Below are 24470 nucleotides of genomic sequence, written 5' to 3'. Positions count from 1 at the left end.
CAGGATTGTGTGTGTGTGAGCATGCACATTGTTGACTTATTTCTGTATAGAAAATGCACAGTTCCATAAACCTCAACCTATCGATTCATGCCCTCATCTTCTCACCTTTAAACCACTGTAATGGCTCATACATACTCCAGTTTTAGCCTTTTAGGTGATAACTATCACCTAAAAAGGTGATATTGAGTTGAGGCCATCATACTCGCGGTGATGTCCTTAAGCATTGACCCTCTGGTTCAGATGTGCAACCCCCGTACCTGTAAAAGACATTCAGACATTGTCTGGAATAGAGCTGTCAATCGATTAAAAATATTTAATCGCTTGATTGTCCATAGTTAATCGCGATTAATCGCAACCTAATTGCAGATTTTTGTATCCGTTCTGAATATACCTTAAATCAGTGGTTTTCAATCCTTTTCATATCAAGGTCCATTATTTACGGACCACTATTTAGCCACTATATTTAGGAGAGGGAACAGAGAAATGTTGATCAAAATAACACATTTTCTTCATTCTCTAATTGTGCAGACTTCTTGTAAATTAACTTAAGTAATGCAGATGTTTAACAATAATTCAACTCTTGGGAGTGTAAAATGGAACGAAATGGACCCATAAGGGTCCACTTGGTTTCATTTTACACTCAAGAGTTAAAGATCTACAGTATAAGGGCCCATTTGGTTACCAACTCCCTCATTTAGCTGGTGACCACCTGGAACCCCCTCAAGGACCACTGGTTCAGAACCACTGCCTTAAACAGATAGTTTTCAAGTTTTTCTCTTATCAACATATGGGAGTAGACGAATGCCTTTATGAAAATGCATGTTTATTATTATTGTTGGAACAATGACAAATACTGTCCAGAATCTTGAAGTAACAAAAGGTGTGCATGGAACTCAACTCAAACTGCACTCTCTCTCTCTCTCTCTCTCTCTCTCACTCACTCACTCACTCACTCACTCACTCACTCACTCACTCACCCACTCACCCACTCACCCATACTCCTTTCTATCTTCCTTTCTCTTTTTTTGGTTGTTTGTTCATTTTGTAAAGTAACCATGGGTTCATGAAAGGCGCTATATAATTCCAGGCTATTATCTTGGTTTCTATTCAGATATTATCCAATGCATCCAGTCTAAGGCCAGCCTACTCAAACTATATCCGGTATTTCCATACCCACACATGCAAACAGAGAATCGTTTCCGTATCCTCTGTAGACCGGATATGCAACGATGGGTTGCAATGCTATTTTGATTACAATAGGTTTATCTATAGCTAGGACGACAACAACAAAGTACATAGACTTGCAACTGTCGTTTGGCTTTCCGTGTTCATCAGATTCAAATCCAAAGTATTGACAAACTAGCCTGGTTTCCAGCCTGAGTACCGGTATTTCCAAACAGCACTGCTGCTGTTTTGTTTATGATTTTATGTTCTGATTATGAGCATCAGTGTACCTGTGGCCCTTCCTTGGGGCCGGTGTGACTGCCAAATTTGGTGTGGATTGGACCATCTGTGGGCCCTTGGTGGCATGGGGGCCACATGTTCCCCCTGGTGTGGCTATTATCATGGCAAAGTCAGCTGTGTTGTGCCAACTCTGGTAAATAAATAATAGAAATAGCTCTCCCCCACATGATCGGATCGGTGATTGGTATCAGCTGGTCCTGCTTCAGGTGATCGGCCCCCAAAACCCTGATCGGGGCATCCCGCGTTCGAACTAATCCATACCCGTGCGGGGATATGATGTTGTTGTACAAAGTATGTGATGTGTAGCATGGGCGGTATTAAAATACCCACGGGCGGGCGCGGGCGGTCAACATAAAACCAGCGGGCATGGTCTATTGCAGTGAGGGCATATGAAGTCAGTGTTTGTGGCCTTGGCTGCAGTGAACAACTTTCTCTTCTGGAATGTGTTTTCCTTCCTCTTCAAAGCACTGAAGTCCAGAATGGCACTGCTGCCTCCATAAAGGATGCTCGCTCAGACACACACACACACACACACACACACACACACACACACACACACACACACACACACACACACACACACACACACACACACACACAGAGACACAGAGAGAGAGAGCTTGGTATTACTTCAACGTTTCAGAACGGCCATGAGCTGAAAATTGGTGATCTACAAGCTCACAGGCTTTAGAGCTAGGGATCGAGTGTTCACTATACAGACGTAGAGTAATGTGATGTGGTGTGTTGGGCAGCTGAGGTTTGTAGATATGGGGGAAGAACACCATTAGCCTGGTTAATAAACCAGACTAATATCGCACGGACCACGGGATATTAGTCTGGGGAGGCTCAGCTTGGATTTCATTTTCAGGGGGGCGGGTTGAAACATTTTCTCTTTGACGCAATTGGTCAGAGCTACTGTCAGTCAAAGGTCTCAAGCATTGAAAGTCACTGTATCAAAGCCCGCCCATATTGCATACCGTGTCCCGATTGGCCGCCCCATTTCTCTGGTGTAGGAAATGGGCGTACAATTGAGCCTCTCCAGACCGTAATCCGCCGCCAGGCAATTTCTTTTTTGCCAACGGCTGATTCGGTCTGGTTTATTAACCAGGCTAGAACACCATAACTTGTCTTCTCAGACATATCCCAACCCTTGTCACCACTGCAAATTATACTGGGCTCCGTTCATTATTTTTCATCAGCTGCTGCTGCTGATTACTATGACAGTAGAGCATTTTGGTTCTTCCTGGACCACTTTAGACTGTAGCTCATGTTTCCTATAGTTCCAGTCAGACTGGCCGCTCAAGCCAAGAGGAATGTCAGTCACCTTGTTAAGACTGTCAAATACCTTGTCAGACTGTACTTCCCTGGTAAGGGAAGAGAGGGGGTGTGGTCAAAAGTTTTTCTTTTAGTTAGTTTAGCTTTTGTTAGGTATTTCTTTAGTCCATAATGTATCCGTACAATTTTAGATATTTTAACTGTACACCACATGGCATTATTAAATAGTATAAGAAGGGAGACACTTCATGACAACATATATTCTTTTATGAAGATTATATAATGGGAACATGTGATTAGTTTACCCACTGTGGGGGAAGTTTTGCCAAATGAAGTCAATGCAGTCAATGAATGCATTTTGTGTCATAACAATGACAAACTTTCTTAAAACGTTTTTCTGCCTATTTATTGATAGTATACACCAGGGGTCCTCAACTAGAAATGATGAAGGTCCACAAATATATTTTTTAATAAGACTGAGGTCCGGTCCCATGCGCGGCGTCCATCGGAGAGCGGGGCTCTATGCCCGTTTAGTATGGTCAAGCCAAGCTTATACAAATCAGATCCCCTTCCAACCAACCAATAATGGGGTGCAGAGTGCAGGCCCGGAGTGGAACTCCAAATCACACTGCGCGCGCCAGAATTTTGGGGGCCCTTGGGGGACATTTTGGGGGCCTTTGCAGCAATTTCACATGAGAAATGTACCATCTGATGTTATTTATATTATTAACTTCTTCCCTCCATGAACATAAGACACACAATGTAGTTGTGCTGCAGCAACACTGCCTGAATTGAATTGAAATTGACTGTGGCTGGCCTGGCCTGAGCTTAGGAGAGATTTCTTTTTTGCTGGCCTGACCTGATGCAAAAAAAAAAAATATATATATATATATATATATATATATATATATATATTATTTTTTTTCTTTTGCCTAGGGTCCGCAGAGAGGTGGTCCGCGGTCCGGTCGTGGACCGCGGTCCGCCAGTTGAGGACCCCTGGTATACACTATACAGCAGATAGACAGGAAATGGGAAGAGCACACTTTTGCACATAGACTGCTGTTGTAATTGTACTAACTATGTTTTGAAAATAACAACACAAAGTGAAGATGGTAACAGCCATTCGACTACATGAGGACAGTGTCCTGTCCACTACGTGTTGTTTCTCATCTAAGGGACGAACTTAGCCACACCTTAGCAAATTGAAACACTTTGTTCTACATGAAGAACCACATTTCCTTTCTAGGTGAAGAGTTATCATCATTATCTTTCGACCGCGGGCGAGATCATGGATTTCACAATGCCAATTGTAAAATCCATAATCTTTTCAAATAGCTGATCATGTGTGTGGGCGCCACTACTACACACATTGGAAAGATTTATACAACCAAGTATTAAAGAAGGTCTTTCCCCCTCCATGAGGTGGGTTATCCGGCGCCAGATACCGTCCTGGAATTTATACCCTCGCCTTATTGTTCGTGTTGCAAGCACTAGAGTAGTTGCTTCCAGAGCTAACGAACCTTCTCTGTCCGACTGAAACAGGTGGTACTGGCTTACAGTTTACCAGTAGCAGGAGCAGGATCTGCCTGACCTGACCTGAAGAGTTGTGGTCATTGCTTTAACCCATTTTGGGCGGGAACCCCTTTTGGTGTTTTAAACATTATGTTATAATTTAGCTATTGAAAAATAGCAGATCTACAAGCTCATAGCGCGCTACCAAGTGGCGCGCTATGAACTTGTAGGTCTGCTATTTTTGAAAAATCGTTCAAATGTGCCTCAAATCTTTCCGAAAATTGTCGTAATTTAGAAAACCTTTTTTTCAGGCCTGAATGGGTTAAGCTACAATTAAAAACTTTTTCTTCCAACAAAAAAATATTTTACATGTTAGAATGATCTCTTATTCTTCTGTTTCAGATGCCCCGTCTGCCCCGGCTCAAATGAAAGGAAAACATCTCTCCTTTGACCATTGTGGTGGAACCTTCAACACAATGCCTACTACAATTACCACCACCCCTACCCCTACCCCTACCAAAAAGCGCCAGAGAACCACCAAGGTTCATACTGGAGAGAAGCCTTACTGCTGTGATCAGTGTCTTAAAAGGTTCGCCAGAAGGACCGAGCTCAAAATACACCAGAGAGTCCACACTGGGGAGAGGCCTTACTGTTGTGGGGAGTGTGGGAAACGCTTCACCCAAATGTCCAGTCTGAAAACACACCAGATAACTCACACAGGAGAGAAACCTTTCTACTGTGATCTGTGTGGAAAGAGTTTTAGTCACTCAGGATCATTAAAAAACCATAAGCTCATGCATACTGGGGAAAAACCCTATAGTTGTGAACAATGTGGGAAGAGATTTACTCAGTATGGCCATTTAAGGTCTCATGAGCTCATGCATTCTGAAGTGAGGCCCTTCAACTGTGAGGACTGTGATAAGACATTCGCTACAGTGTCTCATCTCAAAAGACACCGGATAATTCACAATAGAGAGAAACCCTTCTACTGTGAACTATGTGGAAAGAGTTTCAATGACTCCACAAACTTCAAAAAGCATATACGCAGAATGCATACCGTGAAGCCTTACTGCTGTGAGCAGTGTGGGAAGAGATTTGCTGAGTTTGGAGATTTAAAGACTCATGAGTTCAACCATAGTGGAGTGAAGCCGTTTGGCTGTGACCAGTGTGACAAAAACTTCACCACAGTGTCTCATCTGAAGAGACACCAGAGAATTCATAATGGCGAGAAACCGTTCAAATGTGAACTGTGTGGAAAGAAATTTCACGACTCTTCAAACTTCTGCAAGCATAAGCGCATGCATACTGGAGTGAAGCCTTACACTTGTGACCAGTGTGGGACAAGTTTCACCACAAGGTTTATACTCAAATCACATCAGAGAACTCACACTGGAGAAAAGCCTTTCTGTTGTGACCAGTGTGGGAAATGCTTCCACCAAAAGAACAGTCTGAAATCCCATCAGAAAAGGAATCCTTTCTGCAGCGCCATTTCTATCAAACAGGAGGACCCTGAAGATGACATGGACCTCAGTAAGTTCCTCTTTGTTTTTTTGAGTGGTGCAACCACTCCTACAACCAGCTTGCAATGTCCTCGTACCTGTTTGTTTGTTTGTGTGTGTGTCTGTGTAAGCACGAGTATGTGACTTAATAATAGCAGTAGGGGGCGCCAGAAACAGTGAGAGGGGTAGTGACTCTAATGAGAGAGAGAGAGAGAGAGAGAGGGGGGGGGGGGGGGGGGGGGGGGGGGGGGGATTGCACCACTCAGTTCACACGTGTGTGATTTTTATCTTTCACTCGGGTCCAAGCTGCTAAAAGGTCTGCCATGGACTTTAGTAGCACCAGAGTTCAGTGTCAACTTGTTTTGTTACCCAGCCACCTAAGTGGAATGCATGGTTTAATTTCCCATACTTTAATTTACCTTATTAATCTATTTATATTGCTGTAATACTAACAATGTGAAATCCCTTAATGAATTTAAGCATGACCTTTTAAAAACAAATCACATCTTCGTACAAGTTCTATGTTTTCACCAAAATAATGATTTTATGGATAGACGTTAGTAATAAGGAATTATAATTAAGTGAGAAGACGTTTACGTTGAAGATTGAAGTATTACGCTATCAAAAACGTAGCTGACCATTTGACAAGTGATTGGCCAAGTAACTCCACCGTCTTTATTAGTAAGTTAATAATCAAGGTTTTTACTTGATCTCAACCCCCCCCCCCCCCCCCCAACCTCCCTCCCTCCCTCCCCAGACCAGTCTATCGAGTCAAGTCTGCAAGGGAATTCCTCAGACACAGCCAGGGATGATTCTGCTAAAGAAAAGGAACCTGAAGACCAACAGGACACCAGTAAGTGTCATTCTCTCTGTGCAAACTACTAGTAGTTCCAGTTTGGGATTTCTTGAATAACCAGTGTTAACCTTTTTCTTTTGTGCTTGAGTTCGTATAAGTGGCGGGCTACTTGCCAACACAACTAACTTGGTGCAAATAAACTCCCAATAATGTGTAATATATACTATCAAAACTGAAGTTGGGACCCAAATCAGCTATTCCCTCTCCACAAGGTCAGCTTGTAGTGTTCTTAGAACCTGTGTAAGATGTCACCTGAGTTCCATGCTCGAACATAACTCCTGAACTTAACATACTGCTGTTAGCAGTGGGCATGGTTTTCTGGTTCCACTGAAAAACCGGCCATTCATTTTTCCCATAGAGATTTACAAAAATATTTATATTGATTATTTATTGATTATTTATTTAAGCCTAGAATCAAGCCATTGAGGATCCTGGTGAGTCATGCCCATAAAACCTTTGTCCAAGCTGCTTTTTTTCACCTGACAGAACAGTTTCACCGGTTCCTTTCCCCTCTTATCAGGCGCCCCGACTGGTCAGGGGGAGGCAGTATAGACTATAGACAGAGTATTTTATAATGGGCTAAAGGGTGTAGTGAGGCACAACTCACCAGCAGAGTGGCTCCAACCCTCTCAGCCATTATAAAATGGGGGTAAGCTTGGACCTCACATGGCTTATTGCTTTTCTAAAATGTTTACAAATATGTCAACACAAAATCAAAACCCGGCGAAACCGTAGGGTTAAATTATTACCCTCGCCTGCCAAACCCGGAATTCTCATTTTCCAGGGTTTATATTCTTTAATCCATGTTTTTATCCGATCAAATCGTTAGCTACCGTTCGTTAGCACAACAATCCAAGTGGGACAGTGGCCGCGGCCATTTTGAAGATGCGCACGCACGCATCACACATCCAAAGCCCTCTATCTCAGAAACGACATTGAGGGGCTGTTTCTGGGGAAGACAAGGTTTTTCAACGGCCTGTAGCAGGCGCTGTGATACTGTCAGGTTTTTCCACCACCGACCAAGAGAACAACAACCGGTCATGACACCACACACAGCATTTTGTCATTGTAACATGCGATTAAGGATAGTTACTTTAAAGTACCGGTAAGTGTTACGTGCGATATAACCTTGACAATACGCTATCGAGGGATTAATTAATGCTGGCGGGAATTGGTGTTAATAATTCAGTACAAGAACAACTTTTCCGGCTACCAGCAAGAGCAACTTCCTTCATATTATCAGTCTTTTTTTGTTGTTGCTCTGCTATGAAGTGAGCATGTGCACGATGACAATTTATCTGCTGCAGATTTGCAAACAAGGGCAACTCTTCATTAATTGCGTGGGGCTATCCGATTTTATTAGGGAGTCAGTGTAACACATCAGTTTGATTCCCGGCTGACCTGGCCATTTGCTGTATGTCACTCCCCTTCTCTCTCTTTCTCTCTCTCGGTTTCCTGTCTCTCTACACTGTACCTATCCAATAAAGGCTCAGAAAAGCCAAAAACACTATTCGTGAAATGTGTTTATTGAGAACCATTTGACGCCATCTTCTCGTGGTTCTCCTTGTGGTTCGTGTTGCCCTGAGATTGGGAGGCACAGGTTCAGTCATACCAAAGATTATAAAAATAAATGGTACCCAATGCTTCCCTGCTTGGCACTCTGCACCAAGGGTTGGATTGTGGGTAAGTTCCTGAGACATACTGTACCAGTGTCGTCCAGAGGGTGTACTTGTACATCTAGCTGCCTCACACTCTGGATACAGGAGATACCACATGGCTTATTTACTTACTACAATTTAACATTAAAATATAAGCTACACTGGCAGACTGCGGATGAACCCTGTATTTTGGTAAACTCATGTCCTTTATACACCCTAGTGAGAGCATGGGGCTCTAGCGATGGCAATGTCGGTCGATTCAAACCACATTGGTCCGGTTGTCCGTTAACTGTGCAACCCATGTCACATTCAATTCCTTTATTATTATATTAGTCCTCATTCAATTCCTTGATTCCAGACAAGTCTGTGAAATCCAGACTGCAGGTGAAGATGAAATTCCCAGCTAGGGCTGTTTCTAATGAACAGGAGGAACCTGAAGACAACCAGGACCTCAGTAAGTTCCCCTCTCTGTTTCCTTCTTTGACTCTGGTCCAAGACGCTAAAAGTTCCACCATTGTCTCTAGTCTAGTAGAACCAGGGCACATCATTGTCTCTAGTCTAGTAGAACCAGGGCACATCGTCTCTCCTAAAACCAGGACCCAGTGCTTTGTTGCCAGGTCAGCAAAGTAGACTTTGAATTCTACTTGCCAAAACTCAACATTCAGGACATTCTTGGTCCAAAACATTGCTTTCCCAATTGACAAGTTATTGGCCAAATTACTTAACCCATTCTGACCTGAGATCAGATTCTAAAAATGTCTTCTACATTCTACATCGATTTTTCAAAAATAGCAGACCTACAAGCTCTGAGCTTGTAGATCTGCTATTCAAACAGGTTGCTAACACCAAAAGGGGTTCCTACCCAAAATGGGATAAAGGGGACATTAATCTTAGACGAGCAGTAAAGCTGCGGTAATTCTTCTTTCTTTTTCCTTTCTTTACTTTCTTTACTACTCATTCTGCCCTGAACGTGTCTGAAGCTGAGCTAGTTCCTGAATTTGGCATATCTCACCTAATGAGTGTTTCTTCATGTCTTCATATCTCACCTAATGAGTGTTTCTTCATGCGAGCGTCTGCCACTTTCTGTTTCAGCCCAGTAACCACTTGAGCCGCTAGTGTTTATATTCCTGGTTTATATTCTGGTGAAAAATGGCAGATCTACATGGTTCTTTGTGTGCTTGTAGATGAGCTATTTTTGGTTTAGACTAGAGATTTGATAATGAGGGGAAAAGTCAATACAGTACTGTTTCCGTTGTGTCAGGTGTCTAGTCTTATGTCTAGTGCTTAGTCTATGCCTACTTCACAACACGGCACACTTCTGGTTGGCTGCTACTGTCTAAATGTTCCCAATTTCTTTGAAATATTCTGAAGATCATTTCATAACTGAACTCACATTACCTTCATAGAATACCATTGTGTTTAAACCAGTAGATAAGGATTCAGTTAAGTGTCTTATCATTATGACACTGATCACCAAATGCTCCTGATGAGAAGGCTTGTGCCATGTGACATGTCTTCACACTTTGCACTCCAACCAATGGAGTCCTCTTGCAGATTATGGCATATTTTGTATTGAAGCCCTTGAAAGCATGAAAGATTCAGTTGATCAATGCCAATATGTTCTTTCAAGGTTTCTGTTGATTATCATTTATGGGCAAAAGATATTCTTGCACATTAAGACCAGAAACAATCTCTAAAATCACCCAGATTTCCAAACCATTTTGTGAAAAGCACGAAAACACTGCACATAGTGTTTTTGTTGTTCTCTGTTAATCATCTTCATCTGGGCGCGGTAGAGCTTTATGTAGCAGGTGCTAGCCGACTCTACAACATGAGCGAAGGGGCGGTCTTTGTTGTTTTGGTGGAAGTGAAACTAATCGAGCCCCAGGCCCAACAAGGCCTACTAGCGATGCGATCAGTGTTTTCATTAGCGGGAGGTTGGATTAATCTATTATTAGGTGCCGATCATGCCTATTTCATCTCATTTTGAGCCATAATGTCCATAAAGGCGTGCACAGAGGGAGTTTGGCTGTTTTTACGTGGTAGCAACGAAGCAAAAAAATGTGAATACATTTTTTTCTTTTTTTAATGCTGGACTAACGGCAATTAATAAAATATCGTTCACTCGGGTGTGAGGTCCTGGACAAAGGTAGATTAATCTCGTGTTCTTGGGCATGACGTTGAAACAGTTAATTGCGGCTCACCGCTATATTTAATTGATTAATTCATTTAAATTCCTTCTTCCCAGACGAGTCTATGGAGTCCAGACTGCAGGAGAACTCGCCAGACGAATCCACAGACGAGTCTGCTAAACAAAAAGAACCTGAAGACAGCCTGGACATCAGTAAGTGCCATTCTGTCCTCATCCCCACCACTCCTGGACAGATAGTTGAGAAACTTTGAATGGCTGAATTCCGGCGTGATGTTTGTGGCAATCAGCACTGTGTTTGGCTGAATTCCGGGCCTGTGGATATCAGTGCTGTGACTGGCTGAATTCTGGGCTCGTGGATATCAGCCCTGTGATTGGCTACTCGATGTGCTGGCGAATCTCTAGTTGGCTACACTTGGCTTCCAAAGTTTGCACAGGTGGCCTCTTTGGCACAAAATGCCCCAAATCATAAATGCAGTGTCCTGTTGCCGTGAAACCGCACACACACACACGCATGCTTTCTGTGGACAAGGTCCCTTATTTCGTTCGACAACGAATCAGATGCTGATGGAGTAGAGTAGCTCGTCTTAACATTACTACAACCAGTAAGGTGACCGAAGGGCTGACACACTATGTCACTTCATTATGTCATTAGGTTGCATTTCAAATTGTCTCATATAAGCATTGTGGTCCAAAAATAGATAAACTGTCTCAGCGATTATTGTCAGGGTGTTGTCACAACTAAATAAACTGTCTCAGAAATGTGTAATAATTCGACGGCAGTAACATTAGCGTTTTCTCTCAGTCAGTTGATTCTTTATACTGTATCCATATGAGTCAAACCACCACGATCATGGGAAATGGATGGGAAGTCCCTGGCAGTCAAATGACCAAAGCGATCTTTATAATATTAATACTTTGGCACAAACCAACTATTTTATGAGGACAATATTGATGTAACTGAGATTTGACGAGTTATCTCGTAGAGATTTAGAAGGAATAAGCAAAAGAGTGATGCGACATTTCCTGGTGTAATGCAGTCAGTCCGCTGTTTCTCCGGAGAGAGTAGCTCACACAGTCATCATTAGATTGTACGGGTTTCGGGGCGGTGATAACTTGCGGTACTTTGGGATGCCGAGGTACACGTGAAAATCATGGCTCCTTATGCATCTACACTTTTCCAGTATAACACCACCTACCCTCACCACAATGGTTTCTGTCAGTGTCACTTATTTATTTAGCTCTTCGTCATGTGCTCTCACAGTGGCCTAGCTATCTAATATCTAGCCTTCCTTCCTTCGACATGTGCAGTCACTGCAGTGTTGGGTTAGTGTCACGACAGCATGCTATCAATGAGGAAAAGACATGATCAAGAAAATCCAAATAAAGTTGTATATGACGTGAATGTTGAATTAAGTAACACGTTTTGATTTACATTGTGTACAGTAAGTTTGATTGACGTCGCAGCTTGGATTATTCACATATGAATAAGTCAACATGTGAATGCACCGTGACTAGAGCTCTTTCTCAGGTCCAAAATGACTAGAACCGTAATGGAACTCTGTTCAGAGATCCAACATTTTAAATGGAATGACGTATCCAAATCCTGATGGACCTATTCCTTCATTCCAGACCAGTATGTGAAGTCCAGATTGCGGGTGAAGTTGAAATTACAAGCCAGGGCCATTGCCAATGTACAGGAGGAACCTGACGATATCCAGGACTTCGGTAAGTTCCTCTCTCGTTTCTTTCTTTCACCTGCCCACGACCTGCCCACATATTTTGAAATGCAACAGCAATCAATGTCTGGTACATTTCCAATGCCTACATCATCAGTACCAGACACTCACCAATATTGATTGTGTTTAGAGGACAAAAATGTTGAATGGTAATTGTGAAATGTACTGTAACCTAAAAAATAACTGAAAAGGTCACAGTATGACCCTAATTCCAATCATAAAAGTAATCCTTACAGGGTAATCTCTATAAGAAAATACTTTTCTGGGCGGGGACCCTTTTGGGTGTTTTAAGCATTATGTTATGCTTTAGATGTTGAAAAATAGCAGATCTACAAGCTCATAGCGCGACACTGAGTGCAGCGCTATGAACTTGTAGGTCTGCTATTTTAGAAGAATTGTGAACAAGTGGCACGAATCTTAATATATTCTTTCAGAGAGAACGTTTTAACTCAAATCTTTGCTTCTGGGGGGGGGTCCCTGGAACTACATATTTTGAGATGGGGTCGGCGGCCAATTACATAGAATTCTAGGGGTCCTTGACATGAAATAGTTTGAGAACCACTGACATAGAAACATACGTTTTTCAGAAAACTGTCATGATTTAGAAGACATTGTAGAATCGTCCTCTGATCCAAACCATCATCCATGGTTTGGACGGTGTACTCATGGGGGGGTGTAATGTACCGTAATCATGGAGTTGTATTGCATTACTTAATGGTGAATGAAGAATCCCAAAACAAAGAATAGAGTTGAAAAGTGTGAAATGGCCAGGGGCGTATATGGGCCGGGGGGCGTATATGGGCCATGAGCCAAACGGTTATAGGCCAAAACGTGAAGCAGCCTGTTGTAGCTCCACCATGGGGCCAATTTAAGTCAAATAATAAAAATTATCTTTTTTCCCCCCAGACCAGTCTGACTCTGTGGCGTCCAATTTGGAGGTGAGCTCTTCAGACCCTGCCGTTTCTACTGACCAAAAGGATGCTGAAGACGAACCAGAAGACCATGAGGACATCGGTAAGTGTCATTCTCTCTTTGTTTCTCTCATGTATAGTTTGTGGCTCTGTAGAATAACCGGTGTTAACTTATTTTATTTCTTGCTTGATTTCCTTGCTTGATCCTGAAGATGAACCTGAATACCACGAGGACATTGGTAAGTGTCATTCTTTCTCTCACGTACTGTACTCGTACAATTACCAGGGCCGAGTGTTAACCCATTCTGATTCATACGAGGTTTCCACATGGACACACACTGGTCTGATTAACTCCATTCTGACCTGAGATCAGATTCATACGAGGTTTCCACATGGACACACACTGGTCTGATTAACTCCATTCTGACCTGAGATCAGATTCTAGAAATTCAGATTCTAGAAATCGCGCCACTCGGTGTAGCTCGCAATATGAGCTTGTAGATCTGCTATTTTTAAATATCTAAAGCACGACATGATGCTAACACCAAAATGGGTTCCCGTTCAGAATGGGTTAACTTATTTTCTTTCTTTCTTGGGTAAGTGAAGTGGCAACCGAATGACTTGCTCAAATGCAATTCTAACTGTCCCAAAGGAATTAATTTTGAAATATCCGTTTGAAATATTTGTTAGATTGTACCACAATGATCATATCATCATACTATAATTCACCGAATGTCTGTCTGTGTGTCTGTCTGTGTGTCTGTGTGTGTGTGTGTGTGTCTGTGTGTGTGTCTGTGTGTCAGAAACAAACACTTATCTCCTCATTGCCTGCACCAATCTTTAATTCACTAATTTATTAGTGAATAAAAAATGCACTGGGCGCAGTACCCCCCTGGGGGGCAAATATCTCACAACGGGTAAGGGCTAGTTATTACAATGGTGTGTAAAACTTTGCAGACAAGCAGCTTATTAGCTGCTGCTGGTCTGCAAATATTTCACATATATTTTTCTCACCATTGTAAGAACTAGCCCTTACCCATTGTGAGAATTTGTTGAATTGGAAAAAGGGCTTCGTTAAGACCTCCATATTCATATGGTCAATGCCTGTGTGAAAAGTGGGAGCGATTGGTGCAGGCGGTGAGGAGATACGGCGGCGTTTCTGACACACATTCAGACAGACATTGACAGAATGATAGTATGATATGATGATGATATGATGATGATGATATGATATGATGATAAGGGAATCTACTTAGGCAGTGTAACCTTACAGATCTTTGGTGGCTCCATGTCCATGTCAATTGCCTTGACCATTATATTCAGTCAAATTTCACAGATCCATTTCAGGTTGGGAGATTTTTATGTGAAGAACTCCACATTTTTTTTAACACCCTAAACAAGACCTTTTATGAACTTGTATGTTCATGCACGCATGATCATGTACACACACATGGGACCTTTCATGACCGTTATTTCACCTTTCAACGAATAGAACATGATATGTCTATATTTAGTATTTAAGTGCCAAACTTATTTTTATTTTCAATGTTATTTGAAAACCTGGACCATTTGGTAATGAATATTGAAAACCTGGTCTACCGTACTCTACTCTAGCACTGCCTTCAGACAATTTACTGTAGGCATAGTGAGAGCATGAGCCTCTAAGGATGACATTGTTGGTCCTGTTGTGTGTTATCTGTGTAACCTATGTCATGTATTTGAGTCCATATTGAATTCCTTGATTCCAGACCAGGCTGTGGAGTCCACACTGCATGGGAAGATGAATTCTCCAGACACTAGTGAGCTGGAGGAACCAGAAGACCACCAGAACCTCAGTAAGTTTCATGTCTGTCTTTTGTTTTGTTTAGTTTTCCTGTTCTGTTGCTCATCATTGCACTCTTTTCTCTTTTCGTTTCCTCTTTTCACAGTTTTTCACAACTGTTTCGTTGTTATTGGAAATGTCTTTGTGCTTGTATTTTGTGATAAAAAAAAAAAGATTCTTGCCCTAAATGAGTTGGCTTCTGTTGTATCTGACATCAGTGCATGTTGTCCACAGGGGCCCATATATGAAGTACTCTGATCATGTCATCAATATGACATCATTGTACTGAGGTCATAGTCCATCATGGACTCCTTATTTGGACATTGCCAACACGCAACCACGGCCTGCGTTGTTAGGCAACGGTTTTTGTTTGCGTCTGACATCGTTGCATGTTGTCCACCGAACGACTGTGACAGCAGTGCATGTTATATTTGCGACGTGTGTGATCCACCAAACAACCAACGTACCCTCAAGGCGTCTAGGCATGTTATGGGCCCCGCAGCACATGCATCTAGGCATGTGACGGGGCCCGTAGCACATGCATCTAGGCATGTGACGGGGCCCGTAGCACATGCATCTAGGCATGTGACGGGGCCCGTAGCACATGCATCTAGGCATGTGACGGGGCCCACAGCACATGCATCTAGGCATGTGACGGGGCCCGTAGCACATGCATCTAGGCATGTGACGGGGCCCGCAGCACATGCATCTAGGCATGTGACGGGGCCCGCAGCACATGCATCTAGGCATGTTATGGGGCCCGTAGCACATGCATCTAGGCATGTTATGGCCCCACAGCACATGCATCTAGGCATGTTATGGGGCCCGTAGCACATGCATCTAGGCATGTTATGGGGCCCGCATCACATGCATCTAGGCATGTTATGGGGCCCGTAGCACATGCATCTAGGCATGTTATGGCCCCACAGCACATGCATCTAGGCATGTTATGGGGCCCGTAGCACATGCATCTAGGCATGTTATGGGGCCCGCAGCACATGCATCTAGGCATGTTATGGGCCCCGCAGCACATGCATCTAGGCATGTTATGGGGCCCGCACCACATGCATCTAGGCATGTTATGGGACCCGCAGCACATGCATCTAGGCATGTTATGGGGCCCGCAGCACATGCATCTAGGCATGTTATGGGCCCCGCAGCACATGCATCTAGGCATGTTATGGGGCCCGCAGCACATGCATCTAGACATGTTATGGGGCCCGCAGCACATGCATCTAGGCATGTGACGGGGCCCGCAGCACATGCATCTAGGCATGTTATGGGGCCCACAGCACATGCATCTAGGCATGTTATGGGGCCCACAGCACATGCATCTAGGCATGTTATGGGCCCGTAGCACATGCATCTAGGCATGTGACGGGGCCCGCAGCACATGCATCTAGGCATGTGACGGGGCCCGCAGCACATGCGCAAATCTGCATTGTTGAGCAACAGATTCTGTCTGTGTTTGACATCGGTGCATGTTGTCCGTCCACCCACCACCCACCCACCCATTAGGCAGTTTTAATATAGGATAGATTTTCTTTAAATATAATCGATTAAATTGACTAGTTCAGTGAACTGTTGCACCCCTAGTTAATATTGAACATTTTTCTCTCCATCCTAAATCAATAAAATAAAAAACAGTTGTAAAAGTGGAGGTGCAGGATCCTGAACAATGTGAAGGAGAGGCATTGGACTACGACCAGTGATATCCTTCACCTCCTGGTGAGTACGGATCACCATGGCAATCGCTTTTAGGTCTGCCTACAGTAGTTTGTGCGTGCGTGCTATAGGTTATAGGCCAAAAGGTGATGCAGCTTGTTATAGCGCCACCATGAGGCTGACTTGGGGGGGGGGACAATTGGGGTGGATGTTCCTCCATGTCCTACTCACTGCGAGTGTGTGTGCAAAGTTTCACGCTGATCAGTCCAGTCCAAGATTCGCTGCACACAGTCAGACCGTCACATGGACGGACGGGGCAAAAACATAGTCCCTGCCTCTGGCCTGACGGAGAGATGAGCCAATCACAGACCCTATAGTCCCTTTCCGACGGACTATAGTGTCCACAAGGAAGAGGCCTCACTAAAATGACCTGTTCTCATGAACTGTACCACAGACCAATCAGGTGCAAGCTATCTGTCTGGGCTATGGGATGTAGCTCCTTCAGCTGAAAACATCCTAGACCTAGTCCCACCCACAATTAACATTGTGAGTTTGTGACTCTTAATAATACTGCAGCATTGGTGTTTTGTTTTATTTTTGAGGGGCACTGGCACCTCCTATGCCCAGCTTTCCAGGTTTGTGAACACAACCATTGGCTTGTGGTTGGCTGATCCATAGACATAAAAAGGTAGATGCCTCCTTGGGCTCGGGGGCGTTTGTCTGTGGAGGGGAGGCAACATGGAGATTCTGTTTGTCTGTGGAGGGGAGGCAACATGGAGATTCTGTTTGTCTGTGGAGGGGAGGCAACATGGAGATTCTGTTTGTCTGTGGAGGGGAGGCAACATGGAGATTCTGTTTGTCTGTGGAGGGGAGGCAACATGGAGATTCTGTTTGTCTGTGGAGGGGAGGCAACATGGAGATTCTGTTTGTCTGTGGAGGGGAGGCAACATGGAGATTCTGTTTGTCTGTGGAGGGGAGGCAACATGCAGATTCTGTTTGTCTGTGGAGGGGAGGCAACATGGAGATTCTGTTTGTCTGTGGAGGGGAGGCAACATGGAGATTCTGTTTGTCTGTGGAGGGGAGGCAACATGGAGATTCTGTTTGTCTGTGGAGGGGAGGCAACGTGGAGATTCTGTTTGTCTGTGGAGGGGAGGCAACATGGAGATTCTGTTTCTGTCGTGAAGCAAAGTGGAAGCTTGCCATGCTTCCGGGTACATAACGGAAGGCGCCGTTCGGTAGGCCAATCACAGCCGCGACTCCCTCTTTCCCAGCGGCACTTGCATTGGCAATGTAAACTTTTGTCAAAAGAGAAAATAGCAATATTCCAAATCGTCTGAAGTGTGAACCATTTATATACAGGTTTAATGTTTGTTAAACCTGTATTGTCAACACCATTGAAGGAAAAATTTACGTCATCTAACACAAACATTAAATGAGTATAACGTATGTTTAATGGAGAAGAAAATGCTCAATGTTAAATTGCTTTCTTAGAGGGGGGAAGTGCAGACTCACAGAAGCAGACCAGCAGCAGCACACATAGAAACTGAAGTGGTGGATGTGACTGTGACTGTGGCTGCCACATGACATCACTGCTTAACCCATTTTGACCTGAGAACGATTGTACAACTGTCTTTAAATCCTAGTTTTCTGAAAAACCCTATGTTTCTATGTCAGTCGTTTTCATGTCAAGGACTCCCAAGATTATATGTAATTGGCCGCCGACCCCCATCTGAAAATATGTTGTTCCAGTGACCCCCCCAGAAGCAAAGATTTGGGAATATATATTCAAAGATTTGCGCTACATTTTCACGATTATTCAAAAATAGCAGACCAACAAGCTTGTAGCGTGGCACTCTGTCCCGCGCTACGAGCTTGTAGATCTGCTTATTTTTCAATCCTTAAAACACTCCTGACCAAAATGGGTTAAAGCAAACAAAAGAAGACCATAGACTTGGTTGCCACATGATGAGTGGGTCCTGTTTTTGAGGGATTTACATCATATCGCAGCCAAGTCTATGGACTTTTAAAATGTTTGTTTAGAGTACTTTTAACAAAAAATAGGCCGCCAAAGTCTGGACTTTTAATGTTTGTTTACAGCAGTAAACGTCATGTGATGTCATGTGGTACAATATAAATATCAAAGGATATTTACACACTTACGTGTGATTTATTTTTCTTCTGAAAGCCGAACATTGGAGGGCCCCATTGCCCCATCCAAAAAGTTAAACAAAGCTTTTGTGAAACTGATTTCTTTATGCTGTTTAAGCTAGTGGTGCATTCAATTCATCGATATGGCAATATATCGATCGAACATCCGGACGATAGGTGAATCGATCGAGAGGCTGCTGTATCGATACGGCAATAAACGGCTGGGTGACGCAGTGTTGACAAATGTACCTCTTGTTTAACGTTATCAAAGCCCCCCTTGCAAGTTGCAATGCACTCCTTTTCCCAGACCTCTTGTTAGGATGTTTAGACATTTTAATTTAAAGATCTCCGTGGGCCTGAAAGTGTTTTATTGAATTTGTGCAACATGGTCATTATTTTGAATACGATATATATCGTGTATATATATATATCGATTATACGTTTATATAATCGATATATCATATCGTGGCCTCTGTATCGTATACGTATCTATCGGGAGACCACTAGTTTAAGCACATATGCACATTTTGTGGTCTCAACATAGTAAATCATGGATTCAAATTCCTCAATACACCGTACTTTTTGGGTGAAACTGTACTTCGAAGGCTCTGTAAGTTTTGGACTCTGTAAGTTTTGGACTGCAATATGGAAAACTGAGTGTGTCACTGAGCAAAACTAACCATGTTCAGGGTTTTACCTGGCTTCCATTAGGTTAATTCATGAAAGGAACCGATACAAATAACCCGGCACGGAGGCACAGTCGGTAGCGTTGTTGCCTCACAGCTAACTAGGTTTGATTCCCGCTGGGGGCGTGTTCTCTCCTCCGCATCATTAGTGCCCATAACCTAGATGGGGTTGGCAAAAGGGCCTTTCTGTGTGGAGTTTGCATGTTCACCCCGTGTCCCCTAGGGTAGTAGGTACCCACACAAAAAACATGCAGTAATCCTGGCCTCTATAGTGCCTCCCCCTGCCCAGCCAGGGCACCTGATGGAGGGGAACGGAACTGGTGGGAACAACGTGTGTCCCCCCCCCCCCCCAGTGGAGGTGGCTGCTGCAGAAATAGATTAAACTAAAACTACTAAAGTCTTCTCCATAGGTACAGTGGAGGTGGCTGCTGCAGAAATAGCGGCGCTGGAGCACCAAGAGATGAGTGACAGTTGCCTATGAAGACTGAGCTGACGAACCACTTCTGGTACATGAAGAATTCTGCGTGTTCTCGTGGTGCCCTTCCTATGAAGTCTTCATTTATCTGTGATACTAACCATGTAATATCCGTCTCCCTCTATACATTTTTGCATAAATATGTACTGTATCAACCCCCCCCCCCCCCCCACACACACACACACACACACACACAATCTCACACACACACACACACACACACACACACACACACACACACACACAATGGCCAGGATCATTTTGCATTGCTCATTCTTTTTGGGACTTCGGCAACAGTTCAATTTTGTACATTCAAAATCAACTGACTTTGAACAAAAAGCTGACAACCATGAACTCAAATGCTCATTTAGTTTCTGCCTTGTTCCTACTAGTTCAAACGTTTTTCCTTCTACAACCCTTCTCTGTATATTAGTGCAGTGTATGTAACGTGTGCACTGTGCATATAAAAGTGTTTTTTTTTGTTTGTTTTCTTTTAGTTTTTTTTTTTGCTATTGTATTTTGATTATTGGCATTGTATTGTAATTGTGTGCAATGTGGTGTCACACTTAAGTGAATTATAGTGTCATAAAAGCCCTTTAGGGCTAGGCATCGTGTGATGCACTGTAAGGCACAAATGAAATAAATTTTAATTAAGCATGTTTAAAAGAGACAGAAGAAACTGTAGTGTTTGTGGAAACAAACAAAAGTTACAACATACTTCACCAAAAGGAAAGCCATAGTCACTTTAAAGTTGAGCTGAAATGAGAAAAGTGTTTTGGGCATGGGTCACAGCGGGGGCCTACTTTACAGTAACAATACGTGCCAAAATACTTATGAAGAAATGTACTTTCTGTAAAACGTACGTTGATGCACTACGTTAGCACACCATGTACTAACGCATTTTAACCAATAATTCACAACAAACCCCCTCAATCATTGTTCCACATGCATTGTCCTACAGACACTAGAAGGCTGTGCAGTATGCAATTAACGCGATAGCCATGTTGGCTAAATGGTACACAAAAATGTTTCTGAAAACATTTGGGTCTATAAGTAGGATATTATTTACTTTGCATTTTGAGGATACCTCCATGCGCGTTAGAGTAGCTTCTGATCATGTTGTATAGCCATGGCGTTTCGAAAGTTATATTATAAATAATTCAACCCCGCTCACATGGCTGTGATTGGCCCAGCTCTCTGCTCAGCTCAATGCTAAGTCCTGCCTCCATCTCCTGTTTAATTATTAGATGTCCCAATATGGGAATTAAATACTCTCAAAATACCATTTCAGCTCACCTTTAATGTGCAAGTAGCCTGAGCTAACGTGTTAGGTTTCTGGTCTAAAGGGGCAGGTCGCGCATGACATTTGCACACGCCCTGATTGGCTCACCGATCTGTCCGTCAGCCCTCCCCCCTCCTCTCCCCCCCCTAGTGCAGCACTACGTCACATTTAGAGCGACGCCCACACGGAAGAGTTGACTCCCGCTTCTAGACCAGAGCGGCCAATGCGTTTCCCAGGCTTTCATTTTTTGCGCCGACGAAAATGAAAGCCTGGGTACCAACCAAGGCTAATGTGCAAGTTGCACTGCTTTCACCTAGACGTGGAATAATGATGTAGTGAGTGACGTGACATGACATACCTCTTATAGGAGAATATGTGTTAACATTGACATGTTGTGGATTATTACAGTAGACCTATGTCTGTCTACCCACTACACTACACGCATCACCCGAGAATTCCCAAAAGCCGGCGTTGAGAGGTTAACAGGCCTGGGACACTCGTTCTAATCAACTGTAGTTTACTGCAAAGCCAAATGGGTGGACCTAGTTGACCTAGTGCAGCGCCACCCCTCTGGACCTTCTTGAGCACTGCCCCTCTTCAGTGGCATAACGAGATGACAGTAGACTCTAGAGTCACACCCCCCAAATTGTGGGATAAAATTTGTAATAAAAAAAAGAAAAACTCAACTGTTTGCATTTCTGTATGTGTTTATAATTTTATTTTACCGACGGCACGGACGGGCGGCCGTGGGCCCCAAATGCCTCTGGGCACAGTAGTGATGCCCCTGTCCCTCTTGTTAACGCAAGGCTCTGGGAAGTCGTCTGCTCCTAGTCAAGCAACACTCACTGGCTGTTAATCTTAATTAAAGCCATTTGTCAGATACTGTCAAATACTGGGGGGGAGGGGGGGTGAGGAGAGATGATGTGCAAATGTTATGTCAAAGTAACCTTGCATGGAACTTTAGATGCTGGCATAGCTAATATTACCTAATTCTTCACTTTATATTTTCCATGATACCACCAGCATGTTCAGCATTGTTTCTGTGACAAACGGCATGACTAGATTTACTGAATTACACGTACAACATTTGAGAGATGATTATGTGTGCGCCCCTACCTTTATTCCACCGCATTAAGATGTTGGCTATTTGTGAATTAATCTCAATCATATTATCTGGTTATGTAATGTAATAAAGCTTGACCTATGTTAACTACGGTTCCCTAATCTTCCCTTTACTTCTGCAGGTAAATGTGGGTACTCAGTTGCCCTGGCAGGTCAAGAAAAAACAAAGTATCACATTTTAGCTTGTTTTGTTCTTTGAAGTGTAAGTGTGTGTGTGTGTGTGTGTGTGTGTGTGTGTGCGCGACACATTGAAACAACCTGGATGTCTCTGATTTAAGATTCTCTGTAATCAAACTATGTGCAGACTCAAAGCTTTTATTAAAGGGTATTATACCCTATGTGAGTTTGAAAAAGAGGCCATTTTGCAAATGTTTCATGGGGATGTGAATGCCTTGACTTGGCACGTGAGCAGTGACAGCACTGCGGTATGATATACCTTTGACTCATATTGAAAATGATTATACTTGGAACTTAAGAAGGCCCTCCAACAGTCACCTCAACAGTCTGCACACTACTGTGTTGAGTCTGAAGTCGTTTGAATGAGCCAAACTGGCTCATTCTGTTTGTCCAGAACTGGCTTCATGTGCATATGGTCACTAGGCTTATGTAGAATCTCACTAATATCACAATTCTGTAATATTTGAAATTTTTATCATTTGTGTAAATTATAAAACTTAAGCATTAATGCCAACTTCTATTGCTGTAGTGTATATTTTTTAAATGTCTGAATACATTCTCATTATCAGGAATCACACTTGTCAGTATATTTAGTTTGCATACTGTATTAAAAATACAACCTAACAGGTTGTTAGGTGCTACAATGCGTATGTCCCTTAGCAGCATATGATCTGATCTCTGCTTGCGCACAAGCAAGTAGGCACTCTACAGAGTTTCATTCATATTTCTAGTTACTTTGCTGACTGTACTATATTCATAATTATACAGTAGGAATAACCTGGGCTGGGAGTCCATGAGGCATGGTCCATGTCTGTACTGAGGGAGAGGGGAAGGGCATTCAGTAGCTTAGAAACACGTTGTGATAACACTGGAACAGCTTGGCCTGATGTTGTTCAATGCGGCCACTAGATGGCCACATGCTCCTAGTCCTAGTACATTGGCAGCCCCCATTCTGACCTGAGATCAGATTCATATGAGGTTTCCACTGGACAACACACTGGTCTGATTAACCCAGTCTGACCTGAGATCAGATTCTAAAAAATGTCAGTCGTTCTTCGATTTTTCAAAAAAATAGCTACCATCAAATTATGCCAAACTACAATCAACTATGGCTTGCTAAAAGTGAACATTATATTAAATAATATGAAGAACTAAACAGAAATGGACTCACCTTTCAAACCTGTTGGCTCGTTGCTTATGAGATCAATCTATCAGAACCTGTAAAGTGTCAATAGAATGAGGAGTTGGACTTGTAAACACTCAACAAAACTAAAATGTGACCTTACCATGATGCTATGGTTATTACTACTTTATCAGGACACTGCATGCCCAAGGATACAGGATGCAACTGTTCTACTGTAGTGCATACAGTTATCCTCTGTTGAATGTGATAAGTGGGCATTCTGTTTAATTACGTCTTTTAGAAAACATGATGTTCTCCAATGTAGATACCGTATGCTCCAACAGTTGCTTGCTGTAACCTTGGATATGAATTGTCCTGATAAAACAGTGACCATCATTTGCAGTTTTCAGGAAGGGAGGGAGAATTGAGATAGAAAACAAAGAGAACAAGGAAAACAGATATTCTAAATATTCCTGATAGATTATTAATACACACACACACACACTCACTCTTTCTCTCTCTCTCTATACACGCACGCACACACTCGCGCACACACACACACACACACACACACACACACACAAGCAATTGCAATCAATTAAACATTAAATACAATACAATAGAATAATATAAATCTAGAAACGTGTTCTCCTCAGAGTGCAGATCTCCCCCAGGCCAGGTTGCCGACCCGGGCCTAGATACCCGAAGAAGCTGCAGGGGAAATAGAGTGTGCATACAATGTGCAACATGTGCATGCATGTGGAAGGGTTAGTGAAGAGAATCGGTGCTTAGGTGAAACTTTCTAAGACATTGGAGCATATACTTGTGACTGTGTGCACACTGCACAATGGTATGTAGGCTTACATTGTAAAGCTCACTTCACTTAAAGCTAATTAGGTCTCTCTCA

At 43.0% G+C, this 24470-nt stretch overlaps 1 protein-coding gene across 5 annotated transcripts in view; it reads left to right on the top strand.

Moving 5' to 3' along the window:
* Positions 1-22635, top strand: part of LOC310856134 (uncharacterized protein) — a 31707-nt gene extending 9072 nt beyond the window's left edge. For 3 of the 5 annotated variants that reach the window (XM_083761377.1, XM_083761375.1, XM_083761373.1), the window contains 9 exons: positions 4654-5781; positions 6508-6603; positions 8623-8718; positions 10513-10608; positions 12046-12141; positions 13059-13166; positions 13276-13302; positions 14812-14898; positions 19783-22635. In XM_083761377.1, coding sequence (XP_083617503.1) covers positions 4654-5781; positions 6508-6603; positions 8623-8718; positions 10513-10608; positions 12046-12141; positions 13059-13166; positions 13276-13302; positions 14812-14898; positions 19783-19865 — 1817 coding nt within the window. In that variant the 3' untranslated portion in view covers positions 19866-22635. The remainder of the gene's footprint in view (positions 1-4653; positions 5782-6507; positions 6604-8622; positions 8719-10512; positions 10609-12045; positions 12142-13058; positions 13167-13275; positions 13303-14811; positions 14899-19782) is intronic. The other 2 variants (XM_083761374.1, XM_083761376.1) reach the window with 2 other exon arrangements.
* Positions 22636-24470: the final 1835 nt, after the last annotated feature.

The sequence above is a fragment of the Protomyctophum parallelum genome (assembly GCF_964188405.1).
Source record: "Protomyctophum parallelum genome assembly, chromosome: 3".
NCBI classification, from domain to species: Eukaryota; Metazoa; Chordata; class Actinopteri; order Myctophiformes; family Myctophidae; genus Protomyctophum; species Protomyctophum parallelum.
Note: the sequence above shows the minus strand (reverse complement) of the source record. Positions and strands in the feature narration are given on the sequence as shown.